This window comes from Rhagoletis pomonella, unplaced genomic scaffold (assembly GCF_013731165.1).
Source record: "Rhagoletis pomonella isolate Grant_MI unplaced genomic scaffold, Rhpom_1.0 Rhpom_scaffold_00729, whole genome shotgun sequence".
Lineage (NCBI taxonomy): Eukaryota > Metazoa > Arthropoda > Insecta > Diptera > Tephritidae > Rhagoletis > Rhagoletis pomonella.
In genome coordinates this window covers 29,093-56,048 of record NW_023459283.1, presented here as the reverse complement: position 1 = coordinate 56,048, position 26,956 = coordinate 29,093, and the positions used below count along the sequence as shown (strand labels likewise).

Genomic DNA, 26,956 nt, shown 5'->3' with positions numbered 1-26,956 from the left:
ATGAGGCCATATTACTTATGTAGTATCGTTAATAAAATTACACGTAAAAAGTAATGTTTTGAGAAGCCTTTGACCCGTAGAATTTAGTTTAATAGTATTTTCATATAAATATGTACCCTAGGGTGATCATTAAAATATGAAAATCACGGGGCACTACTTATTTTGTTGTACGTACACGAAAATTTCAAAATTGAAATAGGGTCGCTACCAGGGTTGGAAATTGATTTTTTTTTATCGCGAGAACTCGACGTTGATGCTGACCAATTTACATGAATACTTTTCAATAATATGTAAAATTTGTCAGATTTAAAATCAAACATTTTTTTTTTAATTTATGCGATTTAAAAAGCTTAAAATTTGTCTAACCCAGGTAGCCACTCTTAGGTGATCCATACAAAATTTAAATTTAATAATTTAAGGACCACCCTAATATGCACACATAGCCAAGTCAGTGTTACACTTTTGTGACCAAAAACCATTTCCTCTTTTATTTTAAGGTGAACGTCCATATAAATGCCACTTGCCGGATTGCGGACGCGCTTTCATTCAATTATCAAACTTGCAACAACATTTGCGCAATCATGACGCACAAGTGGAACGCGCCAAAAATCGTCCCTTTCATTGCAATATCTGCGGAAAGGGCTTCGCAACAGAGTCCAGCCTTCGCACACACACTTCGAAGGTCAGTAATGATGTTGACAAAAACAACAAGGCATATCCGAATATTAAAGCATTTAATTGGCTTATTTTTAGTGAATATCCCAAAGCCAATGTTTTCTTTAGTTGAAATTGGTCACTCAAATATTAAGCGCCGAACAAATGCACATATGTAACTTTACCCTGTGGAGAAACGCACTAGTGCCGAACTGGTTTGGTTCTTAAATTCATTTTAACTCAGTTGCGATCACACTCACACAATCTTATATTGCGAACAGGGTTACCACTGAAAAACTGCCTTTCCGACCAAGAACTGGTTCAAAAACCGTGTAAATTAATTAAATTAGTTAGTAGCCTTCGGAGTAAATGACGTGAAAAATCGTAGCATAAAATAAAATTCCGACGTAGGTTTTTTATACATCGCTCATTTGCCATCCATTATTATGTATATATGTACATAAGTACGGTAAAAATAAACCTTACGGTTTGGAAGGTCAAATGTCCGGGTCTAGTAGTCCGGGTCGAGTTGCGGTTAAAAACTATAAGATTCTCCGATTTACAGGAAATATAGCTAACAATAAGTGGTATTATTTTTCATTTCCGTGTATGATAAAAAATAACATATTCTGTAAACACGTACAATTGTTATTAATATCCATTTGAGTCGCTGTTATAGTGCCATTTAAAATATTTTAACAACCTTGTCATTTCCCTGTCAACCTATTGTCGATTCACAACTGAATTTCGAAGAAAAATATCTGACTTATTTAATAAATATATAAACATTTTTGAAGTGAGCTCTTTTATTTGGGTCTTGATTTTATTTGAATTTAAAATACAACTTAACTTTTAACAGATATTGTGTGATGGATTAACACCCCAAATACATTAAACATACAAACATTCTCATTAGCGAAATATGTGGCAAACTATCGCGACTATAGACAGTGCTGCCCTATCGACAAAAAGTGACTTTCGACACAATCAATAGTTGCCCAAAACCCATAGCCAACCATCTACCACCACGCCACCACTACGAGTTAGCTTATAATATACGTAGTAGCGAATACAACTTATGGGAAAGCTAAAAATGCCCGACACTGTTTTAATTTCATATAGGTCCCAGGCTCGAGGACGCGTCAGCACAGACCAGCTTTTTTCTAATTTTAGCTTTTAATTAGGTAATCTTATAAAATTCCACAGAATAATTCTCAATCTCATTGAAAATATATTCCCACTTAAAATAAAAAGGCTGAAACAAAACCATAGAGATATCTTCTAAATTTGTACGTTTTTATTAGGTGGTTTCGGTTCTGTGTTCTTATTTCGATAGCTCCGAACCAGTTCTAAATTCAATAGATGAGATCTGCATAGTTCGTTTTGCATCCCTTATTCTCTCTGCTCTTGGTTTGCATACTTTAGATAGAGATTTCTAATGAGTAATTTTTTATTTTTTTGTGACAGATTTTGGATCACAATGAGTAATTTTTAATTTTTTTGTGACAGATTTTGGATCACATTTTGTGTGACTATTTCGAAGTTAGCGAAATTGCGTATTTATAACTAAACAGAAACGTTTACAAAAAGATCTTTTAGAAAACGATGAATTTTTAATTGTTTTTGCTTCTTGCATCAAAATATAGTGTTTGGCAAAAAATCTTTAAAAAAGGAGCCTAGGTAAAATTTTTGGGGCTGAACACATAACAGACAGCCTAACTACCCCCATTTATGTACATATGTTCAATCGTCTGTCAAACACCCTGTATAATTTTCTTGAAAAAGTGGACTTAGCAACTTTTCACTTTAAGCTAACGATATGCTGTTTTAAACAGCAAAATAAAGCAGTTTTGTAAAAGTGCCGCATTTTGCTCTTTTGGGATGGTGGGGATCTGGTTTGGCAATAAAGAACCAGTACTGAATTACAAATTTGATTCACTAGTTTGGTTTTCTCTGCAGGGTAATTACACTTGTGTGTATGTATGTGTGTTCCATACATGTGTACATATGATTAATTAGGGGAGTTCACGATGAGTAGCATTTTAGGTGTAAAATTGGAAAAGCAACAAAACATGTGCTAGATTGCTACGTAGCAACGTTACACCTAAATGCTACTCAAGGTGAGCACCCATATTGGTAACACAGAAAATATCATACATAAAGCAATTGTATGTATGTGCATGTGATAGCATCTCAGAGTTGATTGAGTTTTAGTTGCTTAATTATGAGACCGTTAGTAGGTGAGTTCAGCCTTGCCTGTGTACAATGGATACATGTGGATACGACTCAGGAAATGTATTGAAATTTCTGGAAAAAACTTTAATACGATTTTTGCGATTTCTTAATGTGTTTTGCTGTTGGCGAAAAATCCTCATACTTATTGTACATGCAAGTTTGTACTAACCTATAAAAAAAAAAAAACAAAGAGAAAAAATTATAATCAAACGACCCCAGCATATTCAAAAATCAAAATTTTTTTATTTTTGTTCAATTTCATTGCGTCGATGCCGGTTGACATATTCACCACAACTTACACCCTTTCACACTCTCGTTCCACACCACAAACCATCAAAACATTTAAACACAATAAATGAATACCATAAATCGAAATTCTTCTACAAAACTAATACCGGAAACCTTATCAAAACACGAATCGCCAACAAACAAAAACCATTAAAATGAATACCCCAAATGAAAATCAAAACAGGAGCTACAGCTGCATCTTGGTGTCTTGCAGCAGCATGCGGCTTTGATTGGCGGCCCCAACGCTACTTCTTGCCCCGTATGTCACAAACTATTCTTGGGCGCCGATGCTTTGATGGAGCACATGAAGCATGCGCACAAGGAGAAGCCAGCGCCGAGTAGTAAGTATCCTTTACGTAATTGATGTAATTAAAAGACACGACAGAATTTTAAGAATGCAGTATATGTATGTACGAATACAAAATAAATTCAGATCCCACACGCTCTTTATAAGGATATTTATTTATAATTTTACCTTTCAGCAAGAGCTGAGCAATACTTTTTGGTACCTTGCTATAAAATCATCCAAAGTTTAGCTCCATTTTCAATATACATATGTAATTAAGATGAGCTTCAAAATTAAGGTCAAAAAGACCCACTATAGTATTAGTAAGGGTAGGAAAGCAAGAGATATCGTCACTAGACACGAATAAAGGCGCGAGGTCAAAAGTTGACCGCGAAAAAGGCGCATAAAAAAAAACTTCAGCGAGGAAAGACTCTTAACATAGTTGACGGCGAAGAAAGACGCGTTAAAATGTTTGACGGCCAAGAAGGACGCGTAAACTTATTTTCGCGGTCAACTATGTTTGCGGGTGTAATAGTATGTACATTCCGTTAATAGTTTTTGGGGAATAGTGCTGAAGTGACAGTCCTTCGCCAAGTATAAATCTATGATTACGCGTCTTTCTTCGCCGTCAACTAGGTTAGGCGTCTTTCTTCGCCGAAGTTTATCTTAAGCGCCTTTTTTCGTAAAATTTTTGTATGCGTCTTTTTTCGCCGTCGAAACACTAGCGCGCCTTTATTCGTGTCTAGTGACGATATGTATATTGATAGTAGATATACCGATATTCTTTTATCGATATCGCTATATCGACATAGACGATAATTTTTTTTTTCTAAAACACGGCATTTATTTGTTATACCCGAGAGAACTTGTGCACTTTGTTCGCATGGACAAATGTATACGGCTCATTCCATCTCAAATCACCCAGGCCGGGGGAAAGTGAATTTAAGTTTGCGATAAAACGCACAGGGATTGTTCCTTGAACAATTTAAGGAGACACGTATTTTTTCTTCTTGCTCAGAAATGCGAATTTTTCGAATAATGAATTTTTTTCTTTTTGAGTACGAACGCTTCTTTTTTTCCTCTCTCAATAGCAACTTTTGATGAAATCGCTTATAACTGCCGCAAAAAAGCAAGGATTTTAACGTTTTTTTTTTTTTAATTGCAGATATTGATCTACTGAATCGATCTAGTGAACTAAACATCAGTAATTGTTTATTAATAATTAATTATTGTTTATAAAAAAATTTTTTTTTTCAAATTGATTTTTTTCAAATTGCCACAACTTTTTTTCTCTCAAACTTTTTTGTCTATAAGGGAATAGTATAAACTATTTTCAGTACGAGTAACAATATGCCCAAATTCGTCGTTTTCGAGTTATGGTTTTTTTTTCTGAATATGCACTTATATGATGCTAGCAGATTTCGTGCCAGTTGAGGACGCAAAAATTGTTGCCCATTATGATAAAATTTCCTTGCTGGAAATTTTTTGAGGTTGCCCGATCAGAGCCAAAAGTTTTTCCGAATTGGGCTCTAATTTTGGCCCAATTGGGGCCCAATTAGCGATTTGCCCAATCTACCGAAGATTTCCCCAACCAGTGCTCACAATTTGCTCAAAGTGAACATGCATACGCAATTAAAACATTTTTATCGATAAAATCACACATACACACATCAAAATTCCCTACGAAAAAAAATATATTTGTTTTTTTTCTTGAAAAATTTTCCACATACAAATTTTTTGATTAAAAAAAATAGTTTTTGAAAATATGCCATCTCAAAAATAATTGGAAAAACTCACAATGATAGCTCTGAGTATTACGCAATATTTAAGTATAATGTTATGGGGTGCACTCTACAATAATTTGAGTTATGAATTTTTTTACACCGAAGTTGAGTAAAATGAGTACATTACAATTAAAAAAAAAAAAAATTAATTTTGTTTAGAATTTGTTTGAGTATGCAATTTTGTAGCCCATTAAATTTGAGTATAATAAAGTTCAGTTGTTAAGCTACTGCAAAATTGCGTTGATTTTTAATATTGTTTATGCTCACGGCTTCTTGCACTTTTTATTTATCGATGAAAAGGCCTAAAACCATTTTCAAAGAAAATTAAAAAAAAAATTAACGGCTGTTTTGCAATCTCTTAAAACTTCCACTTTATTATACTAAAATTTAATGGGCTATAAAACTGCATATTCAAAAAAATTCCAAAAAAGTTTAAAAAATTTGTAAATTGGTAATGTACTCATTTTACTCAACTTCGGTGTAAAAAAAAATTCTTTACTCAAATTATTGTAGAGTGCACCCCATAACATTATACTTAAATATTGCGCAATACTCAGAGCTACCATTGTGATTTTTTCCAATTTTTTTTTTGAAATGGCATATTTTCAGAAAGTAATTTTTTTTTTATCAAAAAATTTTTAAGTGGAAAATTTTTCAAGAGAAAAAATTGCGGCAGGTATAAGTGATTTCATCAAAAGTTGCTAATTAAGAGAGGAAAAAAGAAGCGTTCGTACTCAAAAAGAAAAAAATTCATTATTCGAAAAATTCGCATTTCTGAGCAAAAAAAAAAAACGTTTCTCCTTAAATTGTTCAAGGAACAATCCCTGTGAGTTTTATCGCAAACTTAAACTCACTTTCCCCCGGCCTGGGTGATTTGAGATGGAATGAGCCATACATAAATGATCAGAATGAAAAGAGAAGTCGATTAAGCCATGTCCGTCTGTCCGTCCGTCTGTAGCTTGCCCTTTATCCAAGGTAGGTTGGTATTGAAAATGGGCGAAATCGGTCTGTAACCACGCCCACTTCCCATATAACGCAAAAACTGCGATATTTCAGTAAATATTAGATGCAAATTGTTGAAAATTAGTATGTGGAGTAGAATTGTAGTAAAAAAATAATTATATTATGAAATTTTTGGAATATGGATGTGGCACCGCCCGCTTATGATGAAATGCTGTATCTCAGTAGCCGCTTCACCAATCCCTACCAAACTCGGTACGATGCTCGATGCTAGCTAAGAGATCTGTTGAAAATCTTTGAAATCGGGTAATAAACACGCCCACCTGCCATATAACGGTAATTTACAGAAACACGAAATTGCCGCCGCCCACTTATGACCACAAATGTGTATCTCGCTAACCGAATTATCAATTTCTACCAAACTCGGTGCACTTAATAACCTTGGTTCGAAACGGACTAAAATTACACCCGCTTCCCGTATAATGTTAAATTTCAGAAATACGAAAACTCCGACATTTCTATGAGGACGCTTATTTACTCCAAGTTAATAGTTACAACATTCTCCTAACAATAAATAAGACTGTTATAGACTTTTAGGAATTGCGCGTAGCACCGCCCACTTTATAACTACAAAGGTGTACCTCGGTAACCACTTAATCGATTTGTACCTATCTATGTTCAATTATATCATTAAGTATAACTCTGCATATTATCGGAAACGTTTGAAATCGGGTAAACATCCCTACTTATCATCAGGGCCGTTGAGAGAAAACTCGGGCCCGGGACTAAAAAATCACGGGCCCTTATATATAAATTGAATTAATTTAAAAGTATATGACCCAAATCGCCGAAAACGAAACCGAGGGGAACAATTTTTTCTCAGGCTTCGCGGATTTTTGATTATATCTAGGTCATACATATTCTGAAAATTCACTTAATCCTGAGACACCTTTAAATTAATGAATATTAAAAAGCACAACATGAAACTAAAGGTTAGTTTAAATTTTAATACCACCACTTTTTTGCGATATATTTGCTAATTACGCTTGCTTTGTATTACTTTGAAGTTAATAAAAAAGTACTCGACGAAAAAATCTGCGATTAGCTTTCTATATGAAAATGAAGTCGGCAGTATTTTTTAATGTAATGTAACAGTCAAAAATATCGAAAAGTGTTTTGGCGCGGAATTCACCAAGCTAAAAAATGGAAAAATCTGGCTTTCTTCTTCACAATAAAATAATACAGCTTCATATACCTATAATTATCCATGTGTTTTCGGTGCAAAACTATTTCTAACGTAAATAAGTCTTTTATACTAATTGAATTTTCAGGTAAAATTATTTTATATTTAGTTAGAGATAGGGCTGATTTGAAAGCAACATGGTAAGCTATTCAACATGGTATTGATCCATAGTTAAGATTTATATTCTTTCTAACTCTACTAGGCACAGAAAATAAAAATTACGTAGAAAAAAAAAGCGTGAATTATACAATTCCAAAAAGGAACGAGGCCGAAAGAAGCAAAATAATATTACATTTACATTGAGCCCAAATGCGTCATTTGGGCGAGAAACCTCAAATGCGAGGCCAAATCACGCATTTCTCCATACAAATTCACATTTCCAGAATGACGCATTTCGACGCATTTACACAAAATCACGAACAAATGCGTTCCAATTGCCGTACTATTTTATTGAACGCACTCAGAAACAAAAGTTCCACAAAAGCTTTGGTTTGTCTTTGAAGTCAAAGCAAATGCGATCAAGCAGTGTAAACACCTTCAAATGACTGATTTCAAATCACGCATTTTGGTCCAATGTAAATGTAATATAAGATGCTAAAAGAAGAAGAAGATTTTCTGATTAAATAGTAAAAATCGATTAGAATTATTTCAAGTATTTCTAGCACTATTATTATCCTTCAAAATGCACTCTCGAATGGTGCTATAAGATTTTTCCTTCAAGAGTTACGGCCACCTGAACTGTCGTGTTGTCGAATCTAACATCGCCAAACCAATCGTATGCTTTCTAACTCATTACGCCATCTTCAACTGGCCATAGTTTCTGAAGGAAGATTCATAAAGCACCATTCGAAGGCGCATTTTGAAGAGTAGGAATAGTAATAAATGGCATAGAGCAAACAAAAGTGGCCATTAAAACCGTTTTTTGTGTGCCTAACCGCGAAAAACTTCAATATCTTGGCGCAGTTGTAAGCTCCAGCTCGAGTTCTACGCAGAAACGTACTTCCGAAACGACAGCTGCACAAATGCAATTTCTTTTGATCGCAAGTCTACTGAATTCATGCTACTTATTACATAAAACAGACTATAAGCCATTTAAAAACCTAATTATAATCTACACGTATGTATATCGCACAGGTAACGTAACATTATTGACCTTAAAATTAATTTTATCAGTTCAATAAATACGTAGTTCTTGAGTTATATAAGGAGAGCAAACTTTTTTGGTAATACAAAGCAGCTTTAAAAAGTAGTTCCAAAATTTGTAATGTAACAGTCCGCTGTTGAAACTTTTATTTATACTCCTAAACAGGAGATATAATATATTTTATGTATATATTAAATATTGCCACATACTTATGCTTTCAGATGCAAGAAGAAAAACTATCCGAAAGCTGTATTCTAGCGAGTTTCAGAGGTATCTGAAAAGCACTGTTAGCCAAAACGTATTGTAACAGTACGCGTTTTGGGCCATATGTAGGGCTGCCAGACGTCCCGGTTTTCCCGGACATGTCCCGGTTTTAGACGATTTGTCCCGGTGTCCCGGTCCAACCTTAAAATGTCCCGGGTTTCGTTTTAGTGTCCCGGTTTTTGATTTGATTGCACAAATTTGAATAAAAGTTCAAAAAATCACTACACTAAGAGAAAAAACGCGTTGTAATATTCAGAAAAATGTTGTGAATTCACTGAGGGAAATAACGCATAGTAAACATGAATATTTTCTATTTGATTATCGTTTAAAAATGTTCGTATTTAAAAATAATACTTTCATAACACGCACGCGTGGTGTTGATTCAAACACAACATTTAAATGCACATTTACATGTCTGGCTGTAGCTGAGTGCGCGAAGATACTTGCCACAATTTCCAGAGGGTCAGGGTTCAATTCCCATTACAACCAGCATAGAATTTAAATATTTTTTTAACTTAATTATGAAAAAGCAATGGGTAATTGCAAATCACTTCATTTTAATATGGGCGTATTTGAATTGAATATTTCTATACTAAATACTAAAATTTTTATACTTAAATGTATTACGAGTTGGGTTGGTGCTCTTTCATATGCGTATTTTTTTAATTTAGCACGCTTTTTTAATTCTAAACTTCTTTCTCTCAGTGCATCGGTTTAATTTGTGAAATAGTCACTTTCGAGATAGTTGAACTTTGCACAAGCAATAGTTGATGATTAGTATATGTACCTAAATACGTTCAAAATGACGTGCACAGAGTTTTACAATTATATTAAGGTAAAGACAGAAGTTTTAAAACAAGTTCACAGCAACGAAAAATATGACTGATATTTTAATGTTATCTTAAATTTTTTTCTTTCATGAAACCTAGAGTACTTATAAGTACAGTGCCGTAAAAAATTATTGGCTTGGAGGCTCTTTCATCAGATCACAATTTCTAATTAGATCTTTTAGAAAAATGTTGAAAATGTAGCAAGTCTGAAGTTGCCAGCAAATTTCGTTGATTTTTAGCATTTATTTTTTTTTGCTGACAGTGTCTTCCATATAAAAAGAATTATCGAACATAGTTTGTATGATGAAACTCTCAGTAAAAACAATACCAAAAATCAACTAAAAATTAATGGGCTGCAAAACTTCATTTTAAAAATTTTTATAAAAAGTCTGATTAGAATGTTATTTATTTTATTTTATGTTTTTTTCATAAAGAATAAAAAAAGGTTCATGCATTGTGAAAAATTCTCTGTGCTTTAGTTGTGATAAGTTGTTTTGTTTTGTTGGCGTACGTTGTAATGATCTCATGATCTCATGTTTTTATGTTTTTGTTTTTGTCTGTCAAAATAAAATTTCACTACATCCTTTCGCTCGTCGAAATGAAAGGGAAGGGAGCGAGAGGCCCTCCCTTAAGTGTCCCGGTTTGGCAACAGAGATATCTGGCAGCCCTAGCCATATGATCATTTGCTCTATTATATATAATACGCGAAGGGATTTTTTGTGCAGCATAAAAGATCTGTACCGTTCGCCCGATTTTCAAAAATGAGATGTCAAATTAAAGCGCTTAGTCTGTGGATGTGCAATACGGTTTAACTTTTTCGAAAAGAGTTGCCACCTGATCAAAAATTGCATTCAAATAATTTAATAATCAATGCCATCAGATCCACACCGATCGTTCGGTTTTCAAAAATGAGGTGTCAAATCAAAGGGCTCTGACTTTAGGTGTGCAATAAGGTTTAACTTTTTCGAAAAGAGTTGCCACCTTTTAAAAAATGAGGTTCAAAATAATACCCGAAGGCATTTTTTGTTCCGCATAAAAGATCTGGACCGTTGGTTCGATTTTCAAAAATGGGGTGTCAAATTAAAGCGCTTGGCCAATAACGAAGGAGCAGTTACATTCAAAAAAATAGAACCAAAAGTTATGGTTCTGAGATTTTGGGCCCCTTAAGAAGCCCGGGCCCAGGGTGATTCAACCCTTTCCCCCCTCCCTCTCGACGGGACTGCTTATCATGCAAAGGTAGTTCAGGAAAAGTTGAACCGACGATATTTGATACCTGCGCCGGGTGTATAAAGTTCGGTTTCGCCCGAACTTATACTTTTTTTTCTTTACTTGTTTTTCATATATATTACTTGTTAATAACAAAATCGAATACTTAAGGCTTATTTTCACTATGTCGTATTAAATGGCATTTGTCGTCAAATAAGTGAAAACATATTGTCAAACGTGACTAAGAAAAGGACTCTTGATTGATTTAGATCAGTGATTCCCAAAGTGATCCCAGGGGGTCCCAGGTGTCCACGAGAGACTTAACGGGGTCTACGTTGGCGCTAAAAAAAAAAGGCTGGTATCACGTTTCGATAGTAAAGAACCAAATGTTTGCTTGATAGCATTTTTATTTAACTTGTAAGTTTTTTGAGTAGTGTATAGTGCTCTTGACGCACTGCTGCACTTTGTGTCTCCATACGTGGGGAAGCCTTAAAGGCCACCTGTAGACTAAAAAGAAACGGATGTTCGTATAACACTGAGTGCGGCGAGGCGGAAATTGCTGGCGGCAGTTATTTGAGCGCTTGTGTCTGTAATGCTGAGTTCCCTGAGGGGGGATGCTGGTTTAATTCTAGCACTGAGCCCGAACCCACACACTGACTCTGGGCCAGGACCTGGGATCTTTTTCGAAGTTAATGGGGATAAACTTCACTTTTCTCTTACGGAATATTCTTCGGTCTTCCAGCTGAAATGTTCACAATCCTCAAAGCCATAGACTACGTGGTAGAAAAAAAGGGGAGGGGAAGGAGTTTACCTGTATGCAGTGACAGCCAAGCTGCACTTAAGGCATTGGCCAGCCCTCTCTCTAAATAAGTACTTCCAAACTAGTTCGACAATGCAAGTCTCGCCTAAATTATGTTGGCATATATAACCAGCTTGCTTTACTCTGCGTGCCAGGTCACTCGGGAGTGCCTGGCAATCAGACATCTGACCATTTGGCGACAGTTAGCTTAGACCAGGCATTTCTCGATCCGCAACCAGTTATAGCACTCCCCACTTCGACTATCGAAGCGACCATCAGAAACTGGGTGAAAACTTCGTTCAGCGATGACTATGAACATACATTCCCATGACAGCCGGTTCTACGTACCGGAATGACTCGGGTTTTACCCGACCAATGGCTGTTGTTTCGGCGATCTAACCCCGTTTAGGCCGGCGAAGTATCTCAGAAGTTGTTCGTCCATAGGGCTACATTCACTACGTATTCTGCTACTCAGGCCTGGCATCGAGTCAAACCCAGGGCCAGAAATCTACACCTGCTGTGTATGCCGGAGACGAGTACACCATAACTCCACCTCTGTCAAGTGTAATGCCTGCGAGGGGTGGAGTCACCTTAGAGTCTACTCAGGACTACGGACACATAGACAGTGGACCACTTCGTACGTGGCCCCCTGTTGCTCAAACAGAGCAGCCTCCACGGCCAACCTTAGTCCACCCGAGCAGCCTCACACAGTCACCACAACACAACAACATAATAACACCACAGACCATACCACAGCCACAACAGACCACATAACACATACAACCGCACCACCACCCACACGCCGCCGCCATCAACTCCTGGTTCCCCCTACAATCTGTACGGTATGTCAGACCAGGATATTCCGTAATGTGACATCAGTCAAGTGCAACACCTGCCTTGGCTGGTGCCACTTTAGGGCATGCTCAGGTCTGCGTACCACGCGAGATCGGACTGGGAAATTCGAGGGCCAGTTTTGCGCTGCTCGGTCGCAGACCCCAACTGCGATGCCTCCCGCCACCACCAAAGGGCGGCAACCATCTCAGCAGCGCACACAGCCAGCGGCGGTAAGAACACACACATCACTTACACCCCACATCACGACACGTCTCCCGACCCACATGAAGCTCCTTCAATTTAACTGTAACGGGCTACAGAGCAAGATTGAGGAGATAACCGTCTTCATGTGTCGGCATGGTATATTGATAGCTGCGGTCCAAGAGACGAAGTTGCACAGCAATTTAACTTTGTTGAATTGCGCCGGGTACAACGTGCACCGTCGAGATCGCGAGCGAGATAATGGTGGTGGCTTAGCGTTCATCACGCACCACACCGTGCAGTATCGTCTTATTGAAGCAGACATCGACCGCAGGGATACCACCCTAGAATGTCAGGGCATCGCTATCCGGTCAGGCGATGTTGAGCTCGAAATATTTAACATATACATACCCCCTGTCACCTGCTGCCCGGCAGGATATCACCCTGATATAGGTGCGCTCCTCAGAGGTGAAAACCGTATGGTAGTAGATGACTTTAATGCACACCACGACCTTTGGCACTCAAGCCTGTCAAACGATCGTAGGGGAACAGACTTGGCTGAGCAGATAGACGATTCGACATTCTGCACAATGAACGACGACGCACCCACCAGGATTATGGGTAACTGCAGTAGCTCGCCAGACATCACTATAGTCAGCGCTGGTCTGATAAACAGCATAACATGGCAACCTATGCTGACTTTAGCATCAGACCACCTACCCATAGTCATCTCGATAGATAAACCAACCGACTTTGCCTCCGCCAAACACCGGACCTATATCAACTTTTCTAAAGCTGATTGGAAAGGTTACGCGGGGTTTACCATAAACACCTTCACAGCGCTCTTCACACCAACCGACGTCCATCTCGGTGAACGTAAGTTCCGCAGGGCTGTCACTGCTGCTGCAGCTCGCTTCATACCGGCAGGATGTATAACGGACCCACGTCCAAACTTCCCTGCCGAAGCGGCTGTTCTAGCCGATGAGCGTGATAGCCTTCTTCAGGCCGATCCCGGAGATCCCCGTATCAGGGATCTCAACGCGGAGATTCGGCAACTAGTAAACGTACATAAGCGGAAGAAGTGGGAGGAGCATCTGAAGACCTGTAACTTCACCTCTGGTGTGAGCAAGCTTTGGTCAACCGTGAGGTCGCTGTCCAATCCAACGAAGCACCACGACAGAGTCGAAATTTCTTTCGGCGACCATGCTTCATCGGATCCGGAGCTATGCACGAGCTATTTTAGCCGGCGGTTCATACTGCATCCTTCGGTGGACAAAGCCAAGCGTCGAGTGACCAAAAGGCTGCACAAACTGCCAACAACCTGTGCCCCCCTTGCTTTCACTTGCGGTGAAGTTCAGGTGGCCATCGGGAAGGCGAAAGCCTCCAAAGCCATGGGTTCCGACGGAAAAATTTGGGTCTTGCGGGGGTAGCGTGCCTAACGGAGGTCCTCAACTTGTCTATGGCCACTCTCATCATCCCAGACATCTGGAAGTTGGGGAGAGTGGTCCCACTGCTCAAACCGGGGAAACCCGCCAACAAAGGAGATTCTTATCGTCCGATAACACTCCTTTCCCCGGTAGCGAAGACACTCGAGGCCTTGCTACTCCCGTACTTCACAAACCACTTGACCCCAGCGAAGCATCAGCATGGTTTCCGTAAATTTCACAGCACTTAACGCCATAAACACTCAGATAACTCGTGGCCTTAACCGAAACCGTGCCTGTGAGAGAACGATTCTAGTAGCGTTGGACTTGTCAAAGACGTTTGACACCGTCTGCCATTCCACGCTACTAGAAGATATAGAGGCCTCCTCTCTCCCACAGAGGCTCAAACGGTGGTCGGCAAATTATCTGAGTGGTCGACATTCGTCGGTAATGTTTAGAGACAAAACGAGTAAACAGAGGAAAATAAAACAGGAGGTTCCACAGGGTGGTGTCCTTTCCCCGCTACTGTTTAACTTTTATATTTCAAAGCTCCCTCAACCACCAGAGGGAGTCTGGATTGTCTCTTACGCCGACGATTGCTCGATCATGGCGACTGGGAATGGAATTGATTACCTGTGCTCGGAAGTAAACGGGTATCTCTCCGAACTTTCTCGCTTCTTCACTGCAAAGTGTCTAGCCTCTCCCCTACGAACTCCTCTGCGACCCTGTTCACAACCTGGACGAAGGAGGTCAGGCTACCGCTGGGAATTCACGTCGACGACACACCAATTCCGATGGTGAATAACCCCAAAATACTCGGAGTAACATTCGACAGCCTGCCCTCCTTCTCTGCGCACGCAACCGCTATTGTCAATAAAGTACAGAGCCGCAACAAGGTCCTCAAGTCGCTAGCCGGCAGTACTTGGGGCAAAGGCAAAGAAACGTTGCAGGCAACGTACAAGGCAATAGGCCGGCCGGTTTTGAACTACGCAGCGCCAGTGTGGTCGCCGGGAACTAGTAGGACGCAGTGGATGAAGCTACAGACTGCACAGAACACCGCACTCAGGACAGCGATAGGATGCCTCCTGATGTCGCCCGAACACCATCTTCACGGCGAGGCGCAAATGCTCCCCGTAAAGGAGCACAACATCATGCTCTGCAAGCAGTTCCTGGTCGGGAGCCACAGAAGTGGCCACCCAATCAGACAGCTGCTTGCAGATGAGCCCTCGCCTAGGCACGTCAGGAGGCATCTATGTGAACTGACGGACGAAGTCCAGAGGTTCATCAAGCAACCTCTGGAGCCGACAGCTTACCGACTGGCCCTGAACGGCATTCACAGGGAGTCAGTCTCGAGTTATGTAGACTCTAGACCTGTGAATGCCATTCTAGGCATACCGCCCCCGGACTCAGACGAGACGGAGCTTCATCTGCCTCGGGAGACGCGAACGACACTTGCACAACTTCGCTCCGGCTACTGCAGCAGGTTAAACTCCTACCTGAGTAGATTGAATGAGGATGTGCCAAATGAGTGTCCGGCATGCGGAGAGACCCCACATGACTCGAAACATCTCTTCGCATGCCCGGAAAACCCGACAACCCTAACGGCCTTGTCCCTGTGGACCAACCCCGCAGAAGCTGCACGCTTCCTAGGGCTGCCGTTAGTGGAACTTGACGACAACGACTGAGATACCAACCGACCTGGGCGGGGTTGTTGTAGCCGCTACAACAACAACAGAAATCATGTTGCCTTCAATATCATAAGGTCTATCTAGTTTTTTGCTCTCACTGAGAAGACGGGACTGCAGACCACTTGTTGGACTACTGACTGGTCACTTCACATGGCAAATGACCACTCCATTTGCCCATCCTGCCTTGAAGAGGATGATCTGGCTTGCTTGTTTGCTTGTTTATCATCGATTTTTCTAGATTCGGTATTTTCTCTTTTGTCAGTTTCTGAATTTAAAGCTTGGCGTAAAAAGCTTTCTGGTTTTGATGTTTCAAACTTTGTGTTTTAAAAATGAGAGCGATGAATATTTTTCATATCACTTTAAAACTCGGAGCGATAAAAATAAAAATGATGCCATCAACACAAATGAACTATTTTACAAATACGTCACATGCGAATTCAGGAGCGACCCAAATATGTGAGGAAATTATGGAGTGCTCTTAAAAAATATAACTCCTCAGCGCGAGATATTACTCTGATGGCTTTACTAGCTCTGTTTTTTATAGACTTGCAAGTGTGTAGTCACATTATTATTTTAATAAATAGAACGCAGAAAATATTTTATTTTTATTTTTGCCATTCCTCATTTAGTTTTGGAACTCACACTCGATGCAAATTTTCATCGTTAGATCTAATCTTCACATTTGATGAATATGGGAATATGTTAGAAAGGCCAGCACCCACCCAAACCAGTAAAGTTTTGAAAGAGGTCTACGAGAAAAGCAAGTTTGGGAACCTCTACTTTAGATCAGAATAGGTATTCAGTGTACATGAGCTGCTAAAGCGGGTATTTGTAAGTTTTTGTCCCATAATATCATCGGTAAAGGTATGGACAAAAGAAAGAAGGTTGTGTCAAAATATGACGCCAAATTTTGTTGTCAAAATATGACATAATGAAAACCAGCCTTTACAGTGACACTCTAATAGTCCGTTTTAAAAAAGGAATTTAAATTAAAAATTATTATTTATTTTTAATACATACATACATATTAGGCTGGGTCGATTTTGTATGGGGGAAAATAAAAGGTATTTGACCGTATTATAATAGTAATATTATGACGTTTTAGGTCTAAGCAAATTATTATTGGCCACGAAAGATTAATTTAAAACTTATCTTTAGCCCGCGCAATTGAATCAAAGTGTATGAATTTTGAAAATGAAACTTTGGCTTGTGATATCTATGGAATGCGTTAATTGTTATAATATATCAAATTAAGGGTTATTAAAATTAGTACCTTACGTTCAGTTATCATTTTTCAATAAGTCTACAAGTTTTTAAGATATTGAGATTAAACTTACAAAAAGTATAATTTTCCCTTATGAGTTTTAAATTTTTCATTACTTCAGCAACCAAGTGAAAAATACAAAAAAGTGAGACGAGATTTATTTCAAACGTTTTACTGTTTTCGGATGTTCATATAATACTAAAACCGCCATGGACTTGGTCACGCCGATTTGGTCAGTTTTCAAGATCGTTGTGAATGAAGTCAATCATATATTGTCAAAGATTAGGAATCGTTTGATAAGTTAATAGTTTTTTCAAGCATATAAGTATTTACATACATTAACATAATACAATTGGTAAGGGCTAAGCTCAGGACCTTACCGGGGTCACACAGGGCGGATCGTGAACGGCCTACTCCGGTAGGTTAGCTGCGAATAACCAATAAGCAGTCCCAGACCAAGAGCGGCAGGAGACGAGGGCCTGATTTAAAAGATCAGAAATGCTTGATGAATCTCCTGTGTCCGGGCGAACAGATGCCGCCTCCCAAAAAGCATCCCAGGATTGAGACCAGTTAGATCCTGTTCATGGCATACTGGAGCATGTATACGATTAGTCTGATATTGGGCTGGCGAGAGCAGTATTCCGCCACTTTAGTATGTGAGGGTGACACCTCACAGAAATGGCTGGTGGGCTAATGCTGCAATCGCCTCCGTCTCGTTAAAACCCTGGCAGGTCTTCAAGTACGTTCAATACACGTCGCCATTTAGTTGGCCGCACAGGTCCAGTTGAGATTTACTCCTGGTTTTGCGCTAACTTGGCTCTGAACACAATATCCCATAAGGACTTGTGTCAACCCTCGCGATGGCCTGCTCCTTTGAGAGAAGGGAACTTCGGGACACTTAAAAGCGACTGTGCTACGTGTGGAGATAGCGGCTTGAAGCGGAGACCCAATTGATTGGAATTGATTAAAATAAAACCAATAAATGAAACCAACGTCGATGTTATGGAGGAAGAATGCAGCGCATTCAGGAAGAACAGTAGAGTCGTGCGCTCCCCGCCAAAAACTCCTCTGCAGGCAAATGCCGGCACCACGAGCACGGAGAAAGCCGCCGGCGTGGCGCAGAAGGCTACACCTTGCCAAACGCCAACTCCCGGCAGCCGGGATAGTCGTCTTCAAACGCCGGCTGCTGCAAACAGCGACAAGCATGTCACCGCAAGCTTGGGAACTTGCGAAGGCAATGAAGATGAGCAATTGGCCCAGATTCGGCTCGTCTTGAAGAAGATGCAGAGCGCTGTCTCTAAGCAGAAGAATGTGTACATGGACATAAAAACAGGTATGGCCCAAATCGAGGAGAGCTTAAATATATTAAGCTACCTCCGAGAGCAGCGCCGGAAGGGGTTTACCCTTTCCGAGCTGCGGAAGGCTGGCCCTGGCTCGCACAAGAGAGGTCGAACTCGATCCGACTCCCCTACAGGCGAGCCGGAAAAGAAAAAAAATACTACTACTAATAATAATAATAGTAAAAACATTATTATTAATAATCCTAACAATAATGGTAATAATAATAACAATGCACAGAAAACCGTACCAGACAATCAATGGAAAACGGTTGGAAAAAGCAGAAAGCCCAAGCCAGGGCCAGCGCCAGGTGAACCCTTGGTCAATAAGGGCGAGGCGACCAGCCGCAAAAAAAAGAAGAGGGTGAGAAAAAAGAAGAGTCTCGCCAAATTAATCATTTAGCCAGCTGAAGGCAAAACCTATGCAGAGGTGCTGGGAACGATACGTGGTAAGCTCCAACCCGAGAAGACGGAGACCGTAATTCGATCTGTTCGGAAAACCCGCGAAGGCGGCGTGCTCATCGAAATGGAGCGCTGTGGCGACCACTCAGCATTTACGGAAAATGTGTGCACTGCCATTGGCCAGCTTGGAGACGCCCGTATTCTCACTAGACGTTTACGTCTAGAAGTTCTGGGCATGGACTGCCTAACCACGGCCCCAGAAGTGGAGAACGCTATACGCGGGGAGTTAGGAGACAAGATGAATGGCCAACTCCGCGTCTCTCTCCTCGCTGTAAACTCGCGAGAACAAAGAATGGCTGTGGTGGAAATCGACGAACTGCCAGGCCGGACTCTTATTGAAAAGGGGAAGCTGCGAGTAGGTTGGATTATCTGCCGCGTCCGAGAGCGCGCGGATGTCCAAAGGTGGTTCCGCTGTCTGGGGTATGGCCACAAAAAGGCGGCATGCAAAAGCCCAGACAGAAGCAGTTCATGCTGGAAATGTGGTCAGCAGGGCCACATAGCCTCTGCATGTAAAGAAAGCCCAAGCTGCTACCTGTGCTCGGCAGGAGATGGACAGAAAAATGCCCATCACCTTCCCGGGTCGGGAGCGTGCAAGGCCTTCAGGGATGCCCTTGCTGAGGCTAAGACAAAGCTTGGGAGAATATGATTAAATTTATACAAGGCAATATGAACAGGAGTAGGGTAGCTGATGACCTGCTGGACCAATTGGTTCTTGAACAAAGAGCAGACGCTGTCATCATCAGTGAACTCTATAGAACAAAGGAAACCTGGCATGTTGACCAATCAGACTCGGCCGCGATATGGATTGCTAACCCCAACCATCGCGCCGAGAGCAGCGGGGTCGGACGCTGTTACGTCTGGGTTAAAATGGCGCAAATCACTCTGGTGAGCTGCTACCTGTCTCCAAACGACACAGTCCCTGTCTTCAGGGGAAAGCTCGAAGACCTTGAAGACGAATTGCGCGATATAACCGGCCACATAATTGTTGCTGGATATTTCAACGCAAGAGGCGTGGAATGGGGTATGCCCCAAACAAACACCAGGGGAAGACTGGTCCTTGAAATGGCAGCCCGCATTGGCCTGACCATCCTCAACACCGGAACGACCCCTACATATCGAAGGCCGGGTTTCTGATACTCTATCCCTGACATAACCCTGGTCTCAGAAAGCCTTCTTCGAAGGGCTGACGGATGGAGAGTGATGGAAGACCTGAGTGGTAGCGACCACAACTACATCACCTTCCAAGTCACTGTCATCACGCGAGGGCAAACACGTAGTACCCCTCGCAGGAAACCAGGATGGAACCCGTCTAGGGTCGATGTTCGCAAGTTCGATACGTCACTCCTAGCAGATTCCCAAGGCATTTCACCCACAACGGGAGAGATCCACAACAGGGAGTCTTGTACTAAGCTGGTCGAAGAAACTATGCGCTGCATTCACCGGGCATGCAAAGCCTCAATGCCACAGAGGAGAGCATGGTCAGGTAAAAAGCAGGTATACTGGTGGAATGACCGAATTGCTGAGCTGCGAAGGGCCTGCCATAGAATGCGGAGACTCGCAACGCGCGCTCGTGGTAGACCCGAGGCGCTGACCAGAGCAGCAGCCTACAAAAGCGCTAAGAAAGCACTTGGGGCCGAGATACAGAAGAGTAAACGGAACTGCTGGAAAGCGCTATGTGACGAAGTGGATCGCGATCCCTGGGGCCAGGGATACAAAATAGTGATGAAAAAGTTCCATACATCATCACAGGCGATGGAAGAGGCCCGAGTTAAGAATATAGTGGATGCGCTATTTCCCACACACTCACTAAGAGCCGACACAGTGTTCGTCGAGGAGTAAGCCGAGGAACCACTGTTTTCGACAGACGAGCTGAAGCTAGCCCTGCGAAGCATGAAAGCCGGCAAGGCTCCAGGCCCAGATGGCATACCAGCGGAGGCAATCAGGTTAGCAGCGGAAACGAGCCCTGATCTTCCGCTTAACATGTACAACAGCTGCCTTAGGGCCCGGGTTTTCCCAAGCCAATGGAAGAAGGCGAGACTGGTGCTTATACCCAAGGGCAAAGGGGACCCAAACTCTCCTTCATCCTTCCGGCCACTCTGCATGCTAGACACAGCAGGCAAAATGATGAAGAGTCTGCTAAAAATACGCTTGACGTCAGCCATAGAAAGCGAGGGAGGCCTTTCACCCCGACAACATGGCTTCAGGAAGGGACACTCAACTATAGGAGCAATTGGCGAAGTAGTCGAGGCGGTACATAAGCCCGAAGAAGCCTGCCACCAGGCGCGGCCAATAGTGCTGCTAGTGACACTGGACGTCAAGAACGCCTTCAACTCGGCAAGATGGGACGATATGCTGGAGGCCTTGGAACGGTCATTCAAGGTTCCAACATACTTGCTAGATATGATCCGGGACTACCTCAGAGACCGTTGGCTTTTGTACGACACAACACAAGGTCAGAGAAAGAGACGTATAACCGGCGGAGCGGCCCGGACCTCTGGACCGCCACGTATGACAGTCTGTTGCGCACGGAAATTCCGGAGAGCGCCTTCCTTGTCGCCTTCGCGGACGACGTGGCAGCCGTCATAACAGCAAGAAATGTCCAGCTAGCACAGCTCAAGCTAAACCAGGTCATGCGCAACGTCAGTGGATGGATGAGCGATCACGGTCTGCAATTGGCTACAGCCAAAACGGAGATCGTGCTCCTCACCAGGAAACGGATCCCAACAATTATAAACATAATGGTCGGACCTCAACTCGTGACGACTTCTAGGTCTACAAAATACCTAGGGGTGAAGCTTGACAGCAAACTCACATTCTGGGAACACATCCATGGAGTATGTGAAAAAGCTGCGCAGAGCACGGTGGCTCTAAGCCGGCAGATGGCGAACGTGGGCGGCCCGAAGCCATGCCGCAGGAAGCTTCTGATGACCGCGGTCCAATCGGTGCTCCTGTACGGGGCAGAAATATGGGCTGACGCATTGAAAGTCAAAAAATACCGGATTCAAATGTCTTCGGTACAGCGCAAAGGGGCACTACGCATTGCTTCTGCATACCGTAGTGTCCGCGGACGCGGTTCTAGTTATTTCTGGCGTCATGCCAATTGAGCTACTTGCTTACGAGCGAAAAGAGATTTACAATCTCAGTTCCGAGATAGGTGGAGCAGCTGCCGCGGCAAGGGCGCGCGAGCAACTGATCCAGCAGTGGCAACAAAACTGGAACGCGAGCACAAAAGGTCGATGGACACACTCCCTGATAGCCGACCTTCAAACATGGCTGAACAGACCACATGGGGAAGTCGATTTCTACCTGACGCAATTCCTCACCGGTCATGGTTACTTCCGAGAATATCTTCATAGAATGGGAAGGGTGGACTCACCGTTCTGTCACTACTGTGGAAACGTCGAAGATAACGTGTACCACACATTCTTCACCTGCGAACACTTCTTGATTTCGCGCAGAATGTTGGAAGAAAGACACGGAGACATTACTCCGGACAACATAGTTGGGATAATGATTTCCAGCGCAGAAAAGTGGGAAGCAGTTGCGAGATACGTGAAATTCGTACTCCGCTGCAAACGAGAGGACGGTTGTCTACTGAGGACACCCGAATGAAACGCCCCTACAAAAGAGCAGCCCCAAGGCTCTAACAGCGCGCTCCTGCATCTGAAGACATGCAGAATTGCGGTGCCAGATGCGGGATTCTTGCGCGAGCGGTGGGAGTTTGGGTTTTAGTGGGTAGCCCAACACGCTTCGGTGGGAGTCCCACACTCGGGGAAGGTAGTATAGAGACTAGCGCCCCCCGGCCAGTGCATAAAGCATTTCCCTCTCCTACGAAAAAAAAAAAAAAACATAATACAATTAACTCAACGCTAAGTTGAGTTGTGAACCATAATAGGGGCCGTAATAATTACCAAATTGAAGGCGAGACTTATGGCGTTTTCGTTTCTACAAAAAATGTTGCCTTCTCATCACCCTCATCTTAGTGTTTGTGCGTAGAGGGCAAAGAGAAGGTTGCACTTTTCGGTAGAAACGAAATCGGCATTAAAGTTACCGATTTATGATAATAATATGATGAAAATCGTTCAGATTATAAACAAATTGTTTTAAAATAAACAAAATATTGGACACAATTTTTTGTAATTTCCCTATTTGCATTTTTATATTGTATGCATAAACGTAAGTAAGCTAATTAGTGTTTCTAGAAGTTGTGCCTGTTCTTTGTTTCCATACCCATTTGCATAACGAAAATTTATTCACGATGATGGCAAATAATGGCTATTCTATTAGAACTGCCGAAATTGTTCCTAAACTTGCAAAAATTCGCAAAATAAAGATAATATTAAACAAGTAAAGAAGTATAAGTTCGGGCGAAACCGAACTTTATATACCCGGCGCAGGTATCAAATATCGTAGTTTCAACTTTCCCTGAATTACCTTTGCATGATAAGTAGGGATGTTTACCCGATTTCAAACGTTTCCGATAATATGCAGAGTTAGACTTAATGATATAATTGAACCTAGTTAGGTACAAATCGATTAAGTGGTTACCGAGGTACACCTTTGTAGTTATAAAGTGGGCGGTGCTACGCCCAATTCCTAAAAGTCTATAGCAGTCTTATTTATTGTTGTAACTATTAACTTGGAGTAAATAAGCATCCTCATAGAAATATCGGAGTTTTCGTATTTCTGAAATTTACCGTTATACGGGAAGCGGGTGTAATTTTATTATTAAGTGCACCGAGTTTGGTAGAAATTGATAAATCGGTTACCGAGATACACATTTGTAGTCATAAGTGGGCGGTGCCACGCCCATTATCCAAAGATTTATAATATTCTAATTTTATGCTAAGTAGTTATTGCAATCATCGATTTTAAGTGAATTGGCTCCAGTAGTTATTGATTTATCGCAATTTTCGTGTTTCTGTGAATTACCGTTATATGGCAGGTGGGCGTGGTTTTTACCCGATTTCAAAGACTTTCAACATATTTCTTAGCTAGACCCTACCCAAGCCTCGTAACGAGTTTGGTAGAGATTGGTGGAGCGGCTACGGAGATACAGCGTTTCATCGTAAGGGAGCGGTGCCACGCCCATTTTCCAAAAACTTCAAAACAATATTATTTTGTACCACAATTCTACTCCATATACTAATTTTCAACAATTTGCATTTAATATTTACTGATAAGTATATCGCAGTTTATGCATTTTTCAAAAATACCGTTATATGGGAAGTGGGCGTGGTTACAGACCGATTTCGCCCATTTTCAATACCAACCTACCTTGGATAAAGGGCAACCTACGTACCAATGGTTTTTGCTCGAGTTATCGTGTATACGGACAGGCAGACATGGCTTAATCGACTTCCCTTTTCAGTTCATATCTATCTCGATTCGTTTTGACTGTTACAAACAACCGTTATGCGAACAAAGTTAATATACTCTTGTGCACAAGTGCGCTCGGGTATAACAAAGATTCGAATATTTGGAACCAGCGACCTAAATGCACGCCAGGAATATAAATGATTTTCTTTACCTCTTTTGACTATAGGCCAGAGTAATTATCAAGAGAACCATTAAAATTTTATTGAAAAAAGATAGCTTTGAGATTACGATAAGCTAAAGGGCTGCGACAAATGATATTTGACTTTATCTTTTGCGTTAATGGATTTATTATTTAATAATATGCACCAAACCTTTTTGCTGAACCCAGAATTTTCAACAAGAATTGGTCTTATTCGACTAGTGTGCTGTGGGTCACTAGGCGAGCGATGCGCGGGCTCTTACAATTAAAATAAAAGACTAATATTGACTTCATGATACAATATATTTTCACTATAACCAAGGGATTTGAGAAAAATTTAATTATCGACCCGCCCTATTACATATGCGTGCCGAAGCAAGGAAAAAAATCATTTTAAGTTTATATTAGTGTTTAGTCGCATAATTTTTATAAGAGTTTGTTAGATTGCTAGCTAGACTATTTGCAACCCTTAAGTTGAGAGAGGTAGTGTCTCAATGTTTTATTAAACAACTTACATGAGTATATGGGTGTATAAAATGCCACATACCAAACGAAAAGCAAAATGTGTAAATTTATATATGAGGCCTTGAGCGCCAGAGTAGGCTAACTGATATCTCAAAATAAATTGAGGTGCACCTTAAAATGCCCCGGCACGCCCTAGTAGTTTTCTTTTACTATAATATGCAGCATCACGTAGGTGCAATGAACTTTGTAATAAAATACCTCTCCTTTTGGGCTCCTTTGGCGCTCAAGGCCTCATATAGTAAATATACGGAACACAATTTCTGAAGGGGGTCACTGACGACATTTTTGCAGGTACAGGGTGGCGCCGAATGAGCTATATGGCTTAAATGGTTTATAAGTTTTTTATTTATGCGATTATTATAATTTTTTTTTAAATACAGTATATTATTGGGGCATTTTTTGCTATTAGCTTTGAAAAATGATATCCTGTAAGTGATGTCCATTTTCTGCTCGCACATACGTGCTCTTTTTAGCATATTTTCCATAACTTTTCGCAGAATTTCGGGTGTAATGGCCATGATTTCATTTCGAATGTTGGTTTGGAGTTGGAGAATAGTTCTTGGTTTGTTAACGTACACTCTTTCTTTCAAATATCCCCAAAGAAAACTGTCAGGAGCTGTTAAATCTGGTGAACGTGGAGGCCAGTTAAAATCGCTAGTGCGCGAAATAATGCGTTCGCCGAATATGTCCCTTAACAAAGCCATTGAGGCACGTGCAGTATGTGCTGTGGCTCCATCTTGTTGAAACCACAAGTTTGGATGGTTTTCCACAGCTGGCCTAATAAAATTTTCCAACATTGTCCGAGCACCGTTGACAGAGATTGAGACACCACTTTCATTTTCAAAAAAATATGGGCCAATTACCCTTTCGGAGGATACACCGCACGATAGCTGATCTTTCGGCACCAGGAAGGGTTCTTACAGACCCATGTTGACGAAAATTTCCAATCAAATGGTTTATTGCTGACGCTGTTGGTGCAATGCGCACATTAAAATGACGACGATATGCACGCTGTGTCAACACAATAGACCGTTGGTTTAAAAAATAAAATTAAATTATTTCTGCATGTTGTTCGATCGTGTAATGATTGATAATTAATTCCCCAAGTCTTTTTCACAAATTTCTGAAAAACAAAAATGAAAAAATAATAATTAAAAAAGTTATAAAGAATTCAAACCATATAGCTCATTCGGCGCCACCCAGTAGTATTATGATGGCAGGCGTTCTAAGGATGGTAAAAGGTTAAAAATAATTTTTATAGGTGCATTCTTTTGCAACCGAGCTACAAAAGAACACTCGCTTAAATGACGTGCATGTATTTCGTCACACAACACAACTCGGCTATTTATCCGAGTTCACTAAGGTCGATTAAAAAATACGCGACCGTAAGGGTAGCGTTGTTAAATGAAAAACCTGCTCGATTGCGAGTTGCTAATGGGAAAGTGGAGGGGGGGAACTTTTATTTTCGTATATACATAGATTTATATTTTTAATAAGTATGTATATTACGCAAATAACTCGCATAATTACTAGTTTCTATTGTTTTTTTGTCTAAGTCCCGTTAAACTAATCACATGTTTTTTGCCATATACCAGCAGGGTGCTTAAGTAGCTAAAAATTTAAAAATTTTATATACACATTTTGACAATTTTTTTATAAAATATTACTTTTTGAAGGTGCTTAAAAAATACATATCTGGCAGGATTTTCACTGACTTCAACCTTTTTATTATGCCAAAATTTTTAGCTTAGGATTTCACCAAGTTATTTGTGTTAAATTCATTTTCTCGGCTACTGGTACAAACAAATAATCGGCGATAATTTATATACAATCTTAAAAGGCTAAACTTTGTAGAAATAATTCTTATCTACTAATGTTGCTTTTGTGTTATATTGATGTAAGTACTTTTTTAACTGCAATTTTGTTTTCATAATAAATGCAAAATATGAATATTGCGTATTTTTAATATATCCCTCATCAACCGGTTTTTATTTTAAGAGAAAAAAGTAT

At 40.8% G+C, this 26,956-nt stretch overlaps 1 protein-coding gene across 1 annotated transcript in view; it reads left to right on the top strand.

Annotated features, from left to right (window-relative positions):
* The first annotated feature begins 491 nt into the window (after positions 1 to 491).
* The window catches only part of LOC118751476 (protein lingerer-like), a 39,370-nt gene continuing 12,905 nt past the window's right edge, over positions 492 to 26,956 (top strand). The window contains exons 1-2 of the mRNA XM_036486312.1: positions 492 to 682; positions 3,362 to 3,518. Coding sequence (XP_036342205.1) covers positions 3,473 to 3,518 — 46 coding nt within the window. The 5' untranslated portion in view covers positions 492 to 682; positions 3,362 to 3,472. The remainder of the gene's footprint in view (positions 683 to 3,361; positions 3,519 to 26,956) is intronic.